This window comes from Jatropha curcas, chromosome 4 (assembly GCF_041381405.1).
Source record: "Jatropha curcas cultivar XTBG-Jc1 chromosome 4, XTBG_Jcur_1.0, whole genome shotgun sequence".
In the NCBI taxonomy this organism is placed as follows: Eukaryota; Viridiplantae; Streptophyta; class Magnoliopsida; order Malpighiales; family Euphorbiaceae; genus Jatropha; species Jatropha curcas.
Window position 1 is genome coordinate 23,605,636 of NC_143154.1, and position 18,245 is coordinate 23,623,880.

Below are 18,245 nucleotides of genomic sequence, written 5' to 3' on the forward strand. Positions count from 1 at the left end.
TGTGCCAAAACCTGCAAGTTGTTGACTTTTAATTACTGTTGAAATCCATTCACTTCCTTTTACAATTTACCATAATACAATAAACTTTTTCTTTAATGTCAATTCAACTTATGGTTATTTGGAAGAGAATACAACTATAATATGCTAAATAAAACTTGAATCCAAAAGACAATTAAAATAATATAAAAAAAATTGAAATAATTGTCCAAACACCTAGTTTGTGCATTTCCTTTTCAATTAACTTCAAAACATTCTAACGGGTACATGATAGGCAGCAAGCTTCGGTATATTATACCAAAAGAGAGAGCTCATACACGGTACATACAAAAAAAGGCAATGCAGAAGTTAACGCAAAACTATCAAATGTATTACAGAAAAGACTAGGTGCAGTACAATCAAGAACCATAATCACAAAATTGAATGAAGTATTCAGTCTACTTGGTAATTTTCTGTCACCAATTGTGTCCGCTGAGAAAACTTTGGCGAAGGTCCGCCTTTCAGAGGAAGGACATTGACAACCTGCAAAGTGAATTCCAGATTTTAGCACAAGTATGAACTTAATATTACTTCACCAGGTAAATGCTAGTAATTCTTTTGCTTTATGACCAAATTGAATATTAAGTTGAGCATCAGAAAATTTTGGACATCTGCTTTTGAGAAATATGCTCGATGGTAATAAATTCAGGGCTTCATTTTGTATTGTGAATTTTTATTTTATCATCTATGATTGCCAAATCGATACTTGATAAATAAGTACTTTATATGAGGCAAACACACTATCGTCTCATCAAATGGTTATGCTGGAGAAAAAAGAAGGAAAAGAAAAGCAAACCTTTACGTCACTGTATGTGCTAGTGGCTGAGAACCGAACAGAAATAGGGAAGAATGCTGATGAATCTGCTGGAGGCACAACAAACTCCATTGATCCACTGCCAAGAAATAAAATAGCAAAATTAGCAAACCCAAAAAGCAGGCATCTAAGGAGTATTGGACATCCAGTCTGAAGAAGACGATACTATAAAATTAAGCTGACCTGCGGTTAGAGTTGTCAATGAGAAGAATGGACCACTCCAGGATGGAATTTCTTGAGTCATACCTACAGATTAAAATGAATAAATATATTAAATAGCCAGTCTACCTGAGACGGTATGTAAAATATGAAGAGTAACCACTTGTAAAGGAATCATTGAAACTATTAACATCTCTAATGCAACCATGAATTATGGCTGATGTGTCTTAATAAATAAAAGTTATGCATGGTGATGTGCTGAATATGTATATTTGTAAATGTTAGATTTTAAAAATGACTCTTCAATGCACGAAAAAGAAATCAGTTTTAGAGCAAGAAGAAGTTTGATCGCGAATAAAAGAGAAGATATAAAGGACAATAAAAAAAATAAGAAAAAAATGAATAAATAGGAACAAGAAGAACAAAAAGCTGAGTCACGTTGTCTAACAGACTCTCTGAAAATAGAGAGGGTGATGGAAAGACATTTTCTTTTTGACACATCAGATTAAACAGATGATAGCATTGGAGAATGTTTTTATATTTAACTTTCAATTTTTCAGACGTGACAAATAAATTAAAACAATCCATGGTTGCATTGGAGATGCTCTAAAACCTTCAAGATATATAATATTATATAGGTTCCCTAGTTTTTCCACAGGTCTTTCAAAATCCCAGTTTCCACATCTCATAACAGTGAAACATTGTGCTTCCATCTAGGGCAACTTGCACGTCATTACTTGCACAACCCTTAATTATATACTTTGAAACACGATGAAAGCATCACATCATTTTCAATGGTTGTCTCTAAATCAGGCTCCTCTATTTATTGATTTTATGCTACTTGAGTAACAGCTGATGTCAGCAGGGGGAGGAGAAAAAGGAGAAAGCAAAAGTCACTACTTGTGAGTTTTGCCATCAGCACATAGAGATCCAATGCGTCCTAACTAAAATGGAAACTGGAACATAAAAAAACTTAAGTTTCTAACCTCCATTCTCCATCAATTTGCCTAACACTTGGTGCCTCTCGCAGAGCTGGCAGAGGTACTGAGATCACAACATTTCTCAGATCAAACATTGATGAAGCTTCATATTCAATGCTGACAAAAGTTTCATTTCCAGAAACAGAGGGCCAGCAGTTGACTGCAGAAAAATGGATTCAATCAATCATAAGATATAATTTTATCAACAAGAAAAGCCATGCATAAGAACTTGTACCCACTTGTCAATGGCACCATTGACTCATCAGCACTTTGCATTCTCCACTTGAGAAGACCAACGCCAGCATCACCGGTTTGACCAGTTGGGAAAGGTCGATTAGGATCCCTCAAGCCTAGAATATTTTGATTGGCAAATAATTCTTTATTCATGTTGGGATGTGTCTTGAAAATGATGCCTGGATTTCCTCCAGTTTCAATCTGGAAATAAGACAAGCATGCATTATTATGTCAATAAAAGCCATCAGCACAGCAACCAAAGCAAGTTCATTGATTGAAGTTGTAGATTCCACTCAACATTAACTTCAGGTCTATGCTTTCTGGTTCTGCATGTGCATTGGACACACATATCATTTGTGTATAAATAATAATTTATTATGCGGAATTTTATTCAAGAAACAATGCAATTCAACGTTGTACTGCACCTAATGTTAGTTTCAACCCTCTTGCTATACATTCATCATAACTAGACATTAGATATCATAAACTTTATCCAAAATAGAATGCCAAATTGCCAATGATATCAATCTGCAACCAAAATAAATAAAATAGAAAAAAATAAAAAAGACAACTCAACTGCTTCCATCTAGATTTCTAGTAAGATGAAAATAATTGTAATTTGAAAATGAGAAACGAATGTGACTGAGTTGGAAATACAGAGCAGTCTATTGAAAGAATGAACAGGTATTAGCAGTTCTTAGCGAAAATGACGAATTATTCAATATAATTTCCCTTCTGCAACCAAAAAGTTACCACAAAATAGATATCAACCTATCCCTCTATGGAAAATACTAAATATTTCCATCAGCTACCTAATACTAGCAATTGTTTTATTTTCGTCAGATGAAGGTGAAACGTAAACTACAGAAAATCTTAAACAACAATACTTGCATAAAATACTACCTCATTATGCGCATATGCATTACAGGCACATGTCTAAGAAAAAAGCAGGAATGTAATAGAAAAAGAGGAACAGACACGGAGCATACCTGAACTTGGATTAGCCCATCTTCTTGGTTAAGAATCTGAAGTGACAATTGCCCTTGAACATCAAAGTTACTCATTCCACCATCTCGTCTTAGACTCACACTTAGTTTCTCCTCAACAGTCAAAGTGATGGGATCAGTTAGAGGTGGTGCAGCAGTTCTGGATTGGCCTGCCTTTGGCTGCACTTCTTCAAGAATAACTTCACCTTCTGCTTTCAGTGATTCCAAAAACTGGCTTGTCCTCTGGGTTTTACCAAGCTTCATGCCGAGACCCTTAGGAGGAGCAGCGGCAGATGATGGTTGACGACCTAATAACAATAAATATAGTTCTCAAAATGATAAAGAATAACTCCAACAGATATTTCATACTAACATTTGAAAAAGTGGGAGAACCTGAGTTGAGAAGATATAAGAAAGGATATCAGAACATTAATGCAACACAAGAGAGAGTAGGTGATAGGAATAAGCAGCCCATCACCACTACCAAGCCTTTCAAAGTTTATTCAAGAAGGCCCAAGTTTGTGACAGCAGACAAGGAGGATGGTATGAGGTTTATGCATAGAGATTCAAGCAATGAGAGAGCTCCAGGTGGCATTGTTAGTTACAACAATGGTGACACCAGCACTATATAATACCATGAGGATTTTGTTGTGCGACATCTTCGGGAATATTTCTGTTTTTGGCAGATTGTGACATCTGTAAAGAAACTTCAGTTTCTGGACTTGATTCTTGCTAATCAAGTTTATTTCTTCTTTCTTGTTATTTCCTTGATTTGATTCTGTAATCCACAGATATTACTGGCCTATTTTTCATCCTTGAGTTATCAATCAAAAGAAATCCATTCAAGTTCTTATTCTATTGGTTTCTTCTGTCATTTTTTTTTTTTTCTGAAATATCTGTTTGGAAATTCTGCTCTCGTTCCTTGCTCTATCAGTAGGGAAATAGGGAGAAAAGAATAGAGAAAGCAAGAGAGACAGGTAGAGGACAGAAGAAGAACAGAAAGAAAAGCTTCCCTTCTAATAATTCTATACATGCCCAAAAACTGAATTCAAGATGTATCAAGCCTTAATAGCTAGGAACAGAAGGAAAATGAAAATTATGCCTACAGTTATGAAGCCCATATGTAGCTCATAAAATAAAACTCAATAAAAGAAAAATAATTTGAAACTACATTATTAAACTAAACTATTAAATGGGTATGGCCTCAAATTTATACTGCCTTGTCCTCCATCAATACATCATAAGATTCAACTATTCAAAAATAATATTTTACGAAAACTTCAAAAATGTCTACCAATCATATTTGTAGGTTTTTCAGAAGAACTTTGAAGCATATAACATATATTAACATTAACCACAAGTTATCAAAATCACAGGCACCTTTACAGTTATTAAAATCACAAGCACCTTAAGAGTTATCAAAACTAGAGTGAGTTCATATAAACAGGAACTAACCTTTAGATTTGCTGGAAAAGGAGTCATCAGTCGTCAATCCAAACCCAGAACCACTTCCAAAACCACCTTCATTGCTAGAAATACTCATATCACTAAATTTACTCTCAATTCTTCCAGAGCCCATAGACTGCAAAGACATAAATCCTCCTTTATCACCTCTATTCTTTTCAATCTGCAAAAGTCAGACATATTAATAGGTTGTACCGTAGGACATATATAATTTTTCCTATGCTTATTCTTTTGATTTGCAGAGCCTTTAATAGATACCTTGCTTTTATCAATCTCACTAGCTTTGCGTTTCATGACATCCTTGGTTTCATTGATCTTGCTCTGCAGTACCAGCTTGTGCAATTTCTCTTCATGACTCTCCATCTCACAGTACTGCTTAACCTGTGCAACAGTCACATTTTCCTTGTGTCCTAGGGAGATGACCTCATCAAATGCAAAAATCAACTCAAAAGCTGTCTTGCAAATGCCCTCTTCATCAAGAGACATACAGTATTCAGGCACCTAGAAACACTTAAGGAATCAACTAGCATTCTCTGCATCACCAATACAAATATCCTATGAAGTAACTCATGCTCTCTGAAATATCACAAAAAAAGAAAAAAATGCAGCAAGCCCCAAGAAAAAATAATGACAAAATTTTGAATAGGCAAGAGCAAAAATAGTGGAAAATCGGGATAACAAGAAGTCAACAACCCAGAAGGCACATTGCTAAAACGACATGTTAGATTAATTATAATTATAACAAGCAGAAGAGGATACAAGTTTGGAAAGCAGTCTCAGAGTCTCCAAATCTTCAAGAATGTTGCTCTGTTTATTTGTCACGAGCAGCAAGTACAAAGCCTCTATTGGCTGGTAGACATATCTCACATTCTCAGTCTCAACATATGTATGCTGTTTTCCAGTTCCTATTAACTTGGGAAAGGCTGCAAGAAGGCCTTCAATCCTCATACGAGACATGTCCACAAACTGCCTAGAAACAAGCACTGCATTGAAAAGAAAACAAAATCACTAAAGCAAAGCATCCTTGTTCACCCAAACTGAATACAGTCAATCAAAACATCAGCAGCCACCTAACACACTGTACCAAGGCTGATAAATCTACAATCATTCAATTCTTAAGAGTACAAAACAATATATGTTGAGGGAGAAAGGAAACCATTGTCAAAAGAAGAAAAGAAGAATATAGAATTTAACATTAGATAAATTTAACAAGTAAATCATTTACACATATTAAATTGCTGATAACTCAAACATTGACAAAATTATTTACCAATGACAGATCTCATGCACATTGTAATTTATATTTCAAAACTTTGGAGACTCTATTTTATGTTGTAGAAAATAACTCTAGAAGCAAACAATGTTGAGTAAATGAATTGAAAAGACAGTGGGATAAGAAATAAACCAAAAGGCAAAAACTCACCTTTCCCAGACTTGGTCACTATAGAAGAGGCAAGCACAACCTGTATTGCAAATAACATATATAGGAAAGAAGTAAAGCTTACGGATTTAAAAGGGTTTAAAGAATTATTAAAATGAAATTGAGAACAAAACAAGGTAACCATCTTACCATTTTGATTAATCAGAGAAATTAACCAAGCAAAAACTTCTATTTGGCCCTGGAAATGAAAATTTTGATAGTTAGGATCATAAAATAACGAGAAGAACAAGTTAAAGCAGCATTCCAATTCCACAAAATTGTAATCAGACATTAAACTAAACAGTATAATCTACGAGAATGAGCAAACGCCCATCCCAGATCTATATAAATATTGAAACATATAAGAAATGAAACAAAGAATTACGGAATTCAAATCTGAGATCTGATTAGGCTATTGAATCGCGGAAACCACAGTACAAGAACGAGATCTAGTAGACAGAAATTTCAGCATCAACGTTGAAGATTTAGATCTGAAGAAAAAGAAGAACTGTACTAACCTGGATCTACTTGCTTGGATTGTTTCACCTATATATTTGAAGCAAGAAGGAAGAAAGCTTGATCGCGAATTGACCTGTAAATAACAATTTGAAAAATTAATTATAGGTTTGGACCGTAGATTACATGCTTATTTTAATCTTTTTGTATAATTGGGCTGCCTGCCAAAGCCCAAATATATATGGATTCTATCCCATGTTGATCGGTTTCGAGCCAACATTTGTAAGAGTCATGCATTACTGGAAAGTGTTTTTTTTATTATTATTTATTTTTTTTTTTTCAAGAATGCAATGCTAGTTATCATAAGGCATGTTGCACGAAATGTGGAATTTTATTATTATTAATTTTTTTAACCATGCACTATATGTTCGTTATGCTTATTTATGAACTCATAATTCAATTACTCGTTAGTCCGGACTGCGTGCATGGATGTTTAAGTAATTTTTAAATGAATATTAATATTAAAATATGCTATTATTTTTAAAAGTTTTTATTTGTGGATAAAAATAATTGAAAATATTTTAAAAAAAGTTTTGACAAATAATAATATTTATTATTTATTTATTTATTTGGGCATTCAAAAATCAAAAGTTTCATTTTTTACAAGCTTATCTTTTATTTATTCTATCTGGATAAATTGTAAATTTAGATTTGAACTAGATTATGAATTTGAATTTGAGTGTTGGATGTAAAATTATAAAAAAAAAATTTTCAATTTGTCAAATATTGAGATATAATACAACAGAAAAACCCCCACGACCAGCTTCACCGGAATTGTGATGTGGACGGTACAATCATCAATAATATATATATATTTTTTTTTTGCCACATAATCTCCACCCTCACTAACATCTTTATCTCTATTAGGCTATTATTTTTCTCACTTGCATCTCTCTTTCTCTCTCTTTCCTTTCCTTTATCATGACTACAGCCAATAATCCATTTGATATGCTATCCAATGTTACTATTTCCTTCAATCAAAATCAATATAGAAACAAGTTCAAAAAAAAAAAAAAAAAAAAAAAAATCAATATAGAAACAGAAAGGCGAAAAAGAAGAAAATGCCTTTCTTGAATTTTGGGAAGCTAATATAGTAAAGTGTTTTATAGGAAGTAGAATATTGTGTTAATTAAACTAATCATATTTAAGTTTTATCTACAGCTAAATACATTACCATAAATAATTTTATAGATAAAGTTCTATAACGCTTTGCGTTATATAATTATAGATAAAGTTCTATAATTTAAATTATTTAATATAGACAAAATAATATTAAGATAATATAAGTACTTAACTATCTAATAGCAATACAGATAAATAAAAGTAAAACTCAAAAAATTGGTAAAAAAGAAAAATAAAATGTTGAAAGGAAATGACGCTTTGAGTTTTCTCTTTGTCTCAGCTTTTATATAGATATAAAGATAGATAGATTTTTATATGTAATATTTATTAAATTATTTATAATTTAATATTAGTCCTTAAACATTTAATATTTTTATTTTTTGCCTAACTATATTAAAATATCAGTTTCCTTAAATATTAGGACTCTGGATTTTTTTAATTTTAAAATTCTTAATTGAGTTTAATTATTTTTAATTGAGTTAAACTTATTTATTTATTCTTATTTTATAAAAATAATAGATTTCTTGAATGAATTTAACTAATTATACTTAATTGAGTTAAAATTATTTGTATGTTTTTCTTGATTTACAAAAAAAAAAAAAAAAAAAAAGAATTCCTAACTAAGTTAAGATATTCCTTATTGAGATTAAAAAGAAATTTTTAATTTGAAAAAAATATTAGGATATGTTTATCCTTCTTCTAATATTAGTTTTTTTTAATGTGGGTTGCACATAGATAGTATATATTACACGTTCTCGTGATTTATTTTTTAAAATATTGTTAATTTATTATTGATATCTAGTGAGGTATAAATTTATGGGTATGCTTGCAGACAAAAGATTGAAATTCTAATTGGAAGTAGAACAACGATTGGAGAGTTGTTAAGAAGTACATATAGACACTCTGATGTTTGAACTAGTAAAAAAGAATAATAAAGGATTATAAAAATAATTAAGATTGATTAATTGCTTTGAAGTAGGACTTGAGGTCTATTGTATAAAAATCTGGAGTGTTAGATTATTTAATAATCTATATGTAGCCCATGTAATTGAAGGGCTGGTTCTAATTAAGGTGGCCTAAGATGATGATTATTGGGCTTAATGGATAAGAGCTAGTTAGGGTTTTAATATCCTTCCTCTGCCTTATAAAAGTAAAAGGAATCGACAGCTTAGGGCAGACACAGAAAAGAAAACAAAATAGAGAGTATGACGGCTGCCTCAAACACATACAGTGATAGCTTGTTTGAGAGAGCTCATAAAAGAAACTCCCGTAGCTGTTGATTATTCTCTGACCATTGAGAGAAAACTTACGGACAAAAGGCCAGAGGAAGAAACGTAGATCTGCTGTTATGGAGAGAATCGAATTGCCACAACGAGATAACCCATAACATAGATCTACTGTTATGGATCAAGGTACGCTTCCGATTATTGTATATTCTTGTCAAACAAATTCTATGAACAATAGATCTGGGCTATATCAAAGATTATTTAACATAGAGGACTCCTACAGGTTATTTTTTAAAAATACTTATAGTCAATATTTTATTTCTAGCACTTATAGAATATAACTTGTCTCAAAGCTTAAGCGATTGTTGAGTTGCAATTCTCAGTGGCTTAGATTTATGCTAGGCTGGACCATGAACTCTTTGTCAATTTTGAATTTGGGCCAAATTGATGTCGCAATTTCCACTACCATTGAGTAAATGACCCATCATAAGTATTGCATCTTTATGTTCTATAGGGTTGATTTGCATATATTGATCTATAGGTTTTGTGTTACAAAGAATGAGAATTATGACCTTTTAAGTTGAACTAATTTTTCCTTATGTTACTATTTACATTTGATATGGCCTAACTTGGGCCAAGACATAAGATTTTTTAATACATATGGTGGACAATAGAAGTTTGAGGCGTACATAAGTCTGAGAAAACCGTATGAATAAAGAGCAAGGGTTGTACTTATAATAACCACTCTAAATGCAAATGATAACATCGAAAATTTACATGTGAGATTTATTTATTGTGATTTGTGAACTGTTTGTCTGTTGTGAGCTTCAAACACGAGAAAAAAATTATGGCAGAGATATGACGATGAAGAAATAAAAAAAATTGAAACTTAGGAGGGTGAATGATGAAAATAGAGGAACACTTGACCAAAATTGACAGTAAACAAGACTCAAAGAAGTCAAGTTTTCATGTTAGTTTTGTTAATTGCAGAATTTTTGAGAAGTCTTAGATTATAAATTTGGAAAATTGAAGTGGAGAAGTGGAAAAAAGCTACTACATAACTTCCAAGTATAAACAACACAATTTAGTGGTATTTGCAGGCGTAGTATGGTAATGTTGGTCTCAATATTGTTGTAAAAAGACCATTATGTAATGAAGTTGAACTTAGTAAATCAAATGTTGTAATGAAATCAAACATCAACTATTGTTTTCTTGTTTGTAGCCATTCTATGCTTACATATATATGTTTACTTGATATTTATTAACTCTTATCCTGTACAAAAATTTATTTGGCAAAATTGATAAATTGTTCGAACTACCAAGAATTCTAATTGAAATTATTCACTGTGTTTCCTAGTCTATGTTTGTAGCTGCATGAATACTAATTGTAATTGAAAAGTTTCATCATTTTAGCTATAGTTAAGTTTTTATTTATATGTAAATTGACACTATAATGCAGTGAAATTATGTCTCTGTTTTATATCAGGTCCCCTTATTGATTTTGTTATTTTATTTGTTTTGATTATAGATAATAATTATCTATTTTGATTAATTCACACTCTAGTGTAGTGAAATTAAGCATGTGTTTCATATTAATTGTGTTTCTGTTTAATTGACACTCGGTTATGTTGTTTGTTTATATCAAGTCTCTTTTTTTTTTTTATTTTGCTATGTTTATTTTGAATTAAGCTTAATGTATGTCGTACATTTGTTGTGATTAATATATAATATGGATAAATGTCGTATAAGAAATTCACTGGAATTGCGCTTGTATGATGGTATGATCTGCTATACATAGTCTAGTTGAGTTTATATTGATTATGAGTAATAAATAACTGAAGTAGTAGTTGTATGCAATAGTAATCTAGTTGTTGTGCTTCAATTAGAGATAATAAAACTATTAGCAAATATGAGAGAAAAGTATAAGATATAATGTGGATAACAAATGTGAAGGACCAATGAGAAGATTATAAAAATGTAATAATTTACATATTTTAGTAATCACAATGCATGAATGAAAATAGGACCTTGAAGTCTTTAAATGTCTTTAAATTTATATGTATGGTTGAAGTTTATGTATAACTATTGATTATTATTTGAAAATGGGGCATATGCTTTATGTGATTGTTTTGTGATTGGTGATTGATTTTAAATAGATGAGTTCAACATATGTGAAGAGGAAAACAGAAATGATTATGAATGGTGCATTATGGTGAAGATAATAGTCTTAACAATGGACGAGAGATATCAAATGAGTCAATGATCGACATATTTTTCTTGGTAATAGATGACCTTTTTGAATAATACAAGGCATATGCAAAGTACAAGGAATTTGGTGTTACAACGATTTCATGTAAAAAGGATGTACATGGAGTTAAGTAATTCATCATCATTGCATGTCACCGAGCCATAAATGCTAGAATCTATAGTAGGATTGTGTAGATGGAAAGGCCTTCAAGAAGAATCAATTGTAAAGTAAGAATATGTTCATTTGACAAGTTGATGGGAAATGGAGAATTAACAAGGTTTAAAAAAATCATAATCACGAGATGATCCTAATAAGTTGAGATTTATGAAACAACACTGTGAGATGCTGCCTCACATAAAAAGAGGTTAGAGGTAAATAACAGTGATGAAATTCAATCTCTGAAGACATATTGATATTTAATAATGGAGTCGGGCGGGTGGGTATGACTTGATGAGGTGCTTAGAAAGGGATTGCTGTTACCATCTATGCAAAGTGCAAAAATTGCAGTTTTAGAAGGGAGATGTAGAATCAATTCACCACCTATTTAAGAGAATGCATGGGAGGGATAAGAATTTTCTTTTATGAAATTGCTTCAGATAAGGATCATAGGGTGAAAAACATTTTTTAAGCTAATGTAAGGTGTCACAATGCATATAAAGTGTTTGGTGATGTTATTTCACTAGATACGTTAGAATATCTTTACACCTTTTATCAGGATTAACCACCATGGATATCGATTCTATTAGGATGTGCATTGATTTGCAATGATAAAATTTCAACATTTGTTTGGTGTTTAAGTAGTGGCTTCGATGTATGACTGTAGTTCAACTAACTACTAATGACAGACCAATATCTAAGTATTACAATGGCAATTCTGTTCCCTAAAGCTGGGCGGATGTGCATTTAGCACATAATGGCCAAATTTTCAAATAAGATGAAGCAACATAACCAATATGATGACTTAAAAGACGACTTTATGTAATCAGTTTATGACAGTAACCTAATAAAGGAGCTTGAAATAGTTTGGGCCAATATATTGGTAATATATAAACTTTATGAAAAATAATTAGTTGATAAATTTGTATATTGGGAATGAGATATAGGCCCTCGTGTATCAACATAAAGGAGTGAAAGTATGAACTCATATTTTGGTGGGTGTATTCATGCTAGGAGCACATTGAAATAATTTGTTAATCAATGTGAAATAGCTTTATAGACAAAATCGAGAAAGAGATACAAGTTGACTTTGATTCAATGAACACAAAGATTCCTACCCATATCAAGTATGCAACAGAGAAATAATTTCAAGAGGCTTATACAAATGAGATCTATGTGTGGGTGCGAAAGGAATTCCATAAAATGATATATTGCCACGGAAATCATATAAATCAGCATTGAATGTCCACACGTATTCTATAGAGTGTAAGGTCTTTATTGATAAAGTAGAGACACATTGGAAGCGATTTTGCTTCGATGTCACTTACACCAATGCTGAAGTAGATGTCAAGTATAACTGTTTGTTGTTTGAGTCAAAAGAAACAGTATGAGTTTTATGTGAGCATAATGTAAACGTGCTACCAAACAGATACTAATTAGTAGATGGTGAAAATATATTAAATGATATCATAGTAAGATAAGGAATAATATATATAATATTCGTGTGTCGGAAGAAGGAAAAAGAGTTAAATGCCTTGAAGAGTTGTTTAATATTACAGTAGACCTAGCATGTTTAAACGAGGATATGTGTAATTATATAGAATGTGAAAATGAGAGGGAAGATGAAATCATGGGAGGATGAGCGCATCAATCGATGGAGAACGTAATGATGTGGCTATGGAATCTTCTGTAGGAGGTGCATCTGTCCACGCACTTATGATATACAATGACCTGAAAGTGAGTAAGCATTGCGGTAGACCAAAGACTGGATGCAAGAAATCACGATTGGAGTGCAGTAGCACGAGAAAAAAAGGGAAGATTGTGTCAAAGGTAAAACAAAATAGAAAGAGCAGTCCAAATCTAAATGAAAGCGACTTTTGTATAGAGCGAATAAGAATTTTAATTTAGTTAAATGATAGTTTAAATGAATTAAGGTCTTTTACAATTTAGTAATAAACATAAAATCTTATAATTTGTCATCTCTGCCCATATTGCTTATGTGAAATAGCTAATTAGTTACTTGTACTTATATTACTTGTTTTTAGGCTATATGCTAATGTTGATGTATTGAATGATGACAATTCGTGTTGGCTTGTGAATTCATCCACTGCTAATTTAGTGATTATAACTCCTAGGCCATAGGGAACAAATGGTGTAGGTAGAAGTGGGGCATGGTTAACATGTTATGGATGATGGGGGCAGCTGGCTGAGTTATTGTTAATTATTATTAGGTTAGTGAGAAGGAATCATACGAAGAGTGTATCTCATGGGTGATTTTTATTTTGAATTAACTGATTGACTCACATCTAAGCATAATGGATATGCATAGAAATATGGTTTTGTATATAGATTTATCTTGAAGATGTTAATTTTATTTAATGGCAAATTTATAATTTTAAAAGAAGTAGAGGGAATATTGTGAACTTTATAGCTGTATAAGCAGAGATTACTTAAAAGATATCAATTATATTTTTGACTTTATATACAAGGATTTTTAATCATTTTCTTCACATGAGCTTCAAACACATGTTGAAAAGCACCCACTATATGGATGTATTTTTGTAGCACTTTATTGAATACTTAAAACTTAAATGCAACAAATCCAAAACATAAAACATAAATATCAAAATTAATCAAGAAAAGTGACATTTGGTGATTATAGTAAAATATAGTTAGTAGGAGTGAGTAACCAAATTATTCTAATTAGTAGGAGGAGGTAACCAAATTTTGTAATCTAATTTAGTTATGCAATTAAAGTCACTTTTTGAATCCAGTTGTTATGATCACATGCAAAGAAATGAGAATTTTAATTAAATTCATTTAGTAATCTAAGACATTAGGTAAAATGAAATTAGTGAATGTAGTTTAGATTATGATCATTATGATTCAAGGCAAAGAAATGAGAATTCGAATTGAATTCATTTAGTAATTCAAGACATTAAGTAAAATTGATTTAGGGTTTTGAGTTTAGAATCCGATTTAAGTTACATTTGACTTATAAATGAGATTTTTATTCAAACGTGGAAATGAGAATTCGATCCAATGGAATCTAAAAATGAGAATTCTGATTCAAATGTAATTTTAAAATTGGCAACATCTAGCAACACCTTGGTGAGCAGGGTGGTAAATTCTTTTCAAAATCGTTGTCATTACTATCATCTGTAACTTCCTCCGATACAATACCATCTATATTTATTTCTTCAACCATTATACTCAAGGATTCATCATGAAATTTCTCCATTCATTGGTGCATGATATCAATTTCTTTATGCAATTATTGTTTAACTCTATTAATTTGGGTAGGATTCGATCTAGGAAGGGTAGCTGAAACGACCTTCGAAACTTTGACTTCGTCATTGACAATATGTTTCAAGCTCACATCAAATTTTTCATAGTATGTTCTATGGCGTTTCTTTCATAAATTCCAAACAATCTCAAATTCATGTTGTAATGCCAATTAAATATATGACTTGTGAATGATAAACACATCCAAGTGCAATTTTTAACAGTTGAAAATTTCATCTTCCTTCCAAACCATAACATGTTATTTGGATGCATATACTGATTCAAAACTAAATTGAAATCGTTTAAAATAAATATAAATTATATATATTGAGATCTTAGTCCAACTCTAGCGCAAAGTGGAAAAATATGTAATGTATAAAAAATGTAATTATATTACATGTAATTGTAAGGATAAAATTTTTATACGACAAGGAAATTTTTTGAATGTATAAGTAAGGAGTTAAGGATTTGAATTTGGTTAGCATATAAATGCAAGAATCTTATACTTGTAAGGGAGATGATATGTTGAAGTTTGAAGATTGAGAATTTAGCCACTTGTTCTTTAGCGTTGGAGACTCTATATTCAGAATATGTGGAAAGGCAATTTTAAGATTATAATCCTAGTCAAATTAACAATATGTTCAACCTTTGACTGCCTGATCTATTAAGATTTTTTGTCCAACCGATAAAAGTCATTTTCAGTAAAGATGATTGTCTTGGGTTGTTTCAAAAAAAATTATTTGAAAAAATAAAGGCCCGCGATAACAAATAAAATTCCTTGAAAACCATTGCATTTCATATTGATATGTAAAAATTAAGTGGCTTCAAATTAGATAGCCCAACAAAAGATGGACTTAAATAAGTGGAATAGTTCACTTGAGAAACTATGTGTGGTAGATTTTTAAAGTTGTATAGTGCTTTGAAATAAGCCGCAAACTCTTATTCTCCTAAGTAAGGCCTAAGACTTATAATGTGTCCTTATGTCGCAGATGTATAATAATTAAAAGTCATTCATCTGTAAAAGTTTATACCTTTCTGCAATATTCATCAGAGACACATGAGATTTGACGGGAATTCAAATATTATGAGAAACTATCTTGGAGAGAAGATTGTCGCCAAGATTTATATGTAAAAAAATCAAAATGATAATTAATTGTGAAAATTTAATACATAATTGGACCTCAAATTCGAAAAAAAAAATATTTAGATGGAGCTAAATATATTATCAATCCAAGTATGTAATCAATAAATATAATATGTCTTCTGAATTTGTAGTTATGAAGGCTTTAGCGGAAATTTATCATATTAGTTAATAGTATATAATTTCTCTCATTTCTTTGGCTTGATTTAGTAATAGAAATTTAAGTTTTAATAAAATTTAAATAAGTTTCATGAATCTAAAAGGCCTCCTAATGTTTGATCTTGGAACTAATTTGTGAAAATTGATCTAATGGCATTTAAGTAACGACATATGTCATGTGACCTGATTCCAATCCAAGCAAGTTCAATCTTTTTGAACTGAATTAAATTTCAAGTTTGGCAATATATAGCCATGGTAATCATATTAGTTATTATCACATAATGACTCTCATTTTCTTGGCTTGATTTAGTAGCACATAAATTTTTATTTCAACTTGTATTCTTAAGTTTCATTAAATCCAAATGGTCTCTAAGTAATTGATCTTAGACCAATTTGTTGAAATTGGTCTAATGAAGTTTAAGTATTGTCATATGACATGTGTTATAGTCCAAATAAGTTCAACCTTTTTGAATTGAATTAAATTTCAAGTTTGGCAATGTATAGTCAAAGTGATGATATTACCTAGTACCACATAATGACTCTCATTTCCTTGACTTGATTTAATAGCACATAATTCCTTGTTTCGACTTTCATTCAATTAAGTTTCATTGAATCCAAATGGACTTTTAGTGATTGATCTTAGAACCAAATTTGTGGAATTGATCTAATGGAGTTAGGTAGTGTCATATAACATGTGTCCTAATACAACCAAATCCAACTTATTAAATTAAATTTCAAGTTTGGCAATCTAAGGCCATGGTGATCATATTAATTAGTATCATATAATCTCTCTCATTTTTTTGGCTTGATTTAGTAGCACATAATTTTTCTTTCAACTTTCATTTAATTAAGTTTCATTGAATTTAAATTAAATTGCAATATATATATATATATATATAATTCTGAAGAAAAAATAAGTTCGAAGAAGCTCTCTACATTCAACATTCCTATTTATCTTTTTTCACAAAATTTTGAATTTTCTTTTAAATTTTATTTTATTTTATATGATTTGATTGGAAGTTTTAATATTTAATAATTATAAAATATAAAATAATTATAAATTATCTACAACAAAATAATACCTTGAATTGAATTTTAAATTTAAGAGATCTATATTTATATTTATATAATATGAAATCAAAAAATAAGTTCAACGAGCTCTCTCCATTCAGTATTCATATTTTTCTTTTTTTTACAAATTCTTTAGTTTTTTTTTATCTTTTATTGTGATTTTATTGAGTCTTAATATTTTCTAAAATCATTATATAAATTTGATTATGTACAGTAACAAATAATTATTTGAATTATGAATTCTACCTAGAATTTAGCGATTAGATCATTATCTCTTATCATCTATAAATTACATCATGAAAACAGATTGCAACTCCATCATCAACGAATGTATTAGGTAGAGAATGTATTTATTTGAAGTAGGTGTAATTATTTGTTATTTGATTCTTTTTTTTTGAAAAAATTTTGTTATTCCAACAGAGAATGTATTATCTGCAGTAGGGATAGTTTTTTTGAGTATCGTAGTAGGGATAATTATTCAATTCATTGTATTTAGTAAAATAGAGATTGGCTCATATCTATATTTTATAATTTCAGCAGATATTTATCTCGAACATATAAATTCATAAAATATCATATGCTATCTTTGATCTTCCAAGATGCATACGAGAAAAGGTTTAATCTTCCTCCATGTCTTAGACTCCTTCCAGCATCTGGTTTGATTTAACCAAAAGCTAGCTCTTAGGCAAAAAACGACCTATTAGGGGATTCACGAGCATATGGTTATGCATCAACTACATAGTATCCCAGAGTTAATATTTGCAGTTTCCTATGAAAATGCATCTTTCTCAAGGTAGATATTCACTATAATTATAATTGTAAATCATATTAGAGATTTTATGAACTTTTATTAATTAATATGTATTTTTTTAGTTGATGCAACTACACTTTCTTCTTTATTAATTAATCATATTATAGATTTTAATTGTATTAGAGATTGTATTAGTATTATTAATCGGCATGTTTTCCGTGTGTCAAAGTTTTTTGGCACTCTGACTTATAACACATTTGTAAGTTTTTTTTTTACTAAATTGCTGGCCAGTTGCTTTAGTAATTCAAATTGGATGTGCTCATAAATTTTTAAATAAAAAAATATCTAAAAGCATTTTAATGAGTGCCTTAAGTGGAATAGGAAAATAAGACTCGAAATCTAAGTAAATAAATTAATTATATATATATATATATATATATATATATATATATATATATATATATATATCTACAAACC

The 18,245-nt window shown here is 30.5% G+C and overlaps 1 protein-coding gene across 2 annotated transcripts; it reads right to left on the reverse strand.

Moving 5' to 3' along the window:
* Positions 1 to 201: 201 nt before the first annotated feature.
* LOC105636141 (clathrin adaptor complexes medium subunit family protein) lies at positions 202 to 6,731 on the reverse strand. Of its 2 annotated transcripts, none has more exons than XM_012219323.4 (12): positions 6,612 to 6,731; positions 6,244 to 6,292; positions 6,097 to 6,136; positions 5,433 to 5,656; positions 4,932 to 5,174; positions 4,665 to 4,836; positions 3,213 to 3,517; positions 2,229 to 2,424; positions 1,996 to 2,149; positions 1,034 to 1,096; positions 833 to 929; positions 202 to 519 (listed from the first exon to the last, which is right to left on the reverse strand). In XM_012219323.4, the coding sequence occupies exons 2-12, from the start codon at positions 6,244 to 6,246 to the stop codon at positions 430 to 432; spliced, it is 1,587 nt and encodes a 528-aa protein (XP_012074713.1). In that variant the 5' UTR covers positions 6,247 to 6,292; positions 6,612 to 6,731; the 3' UTR covers positions 202 to 429. The 2 variants fall into 2 exon arrangements, with proteins under 2 accessions (XP_012074713.1, XP_012074712.1); XM_012219322.4 differs by having other exon boundaries at positions 6,479 to 6,618.
* Between the last annotated feature and the right edge of the window lie 11,514 nt (positions 6,732 to 18,245).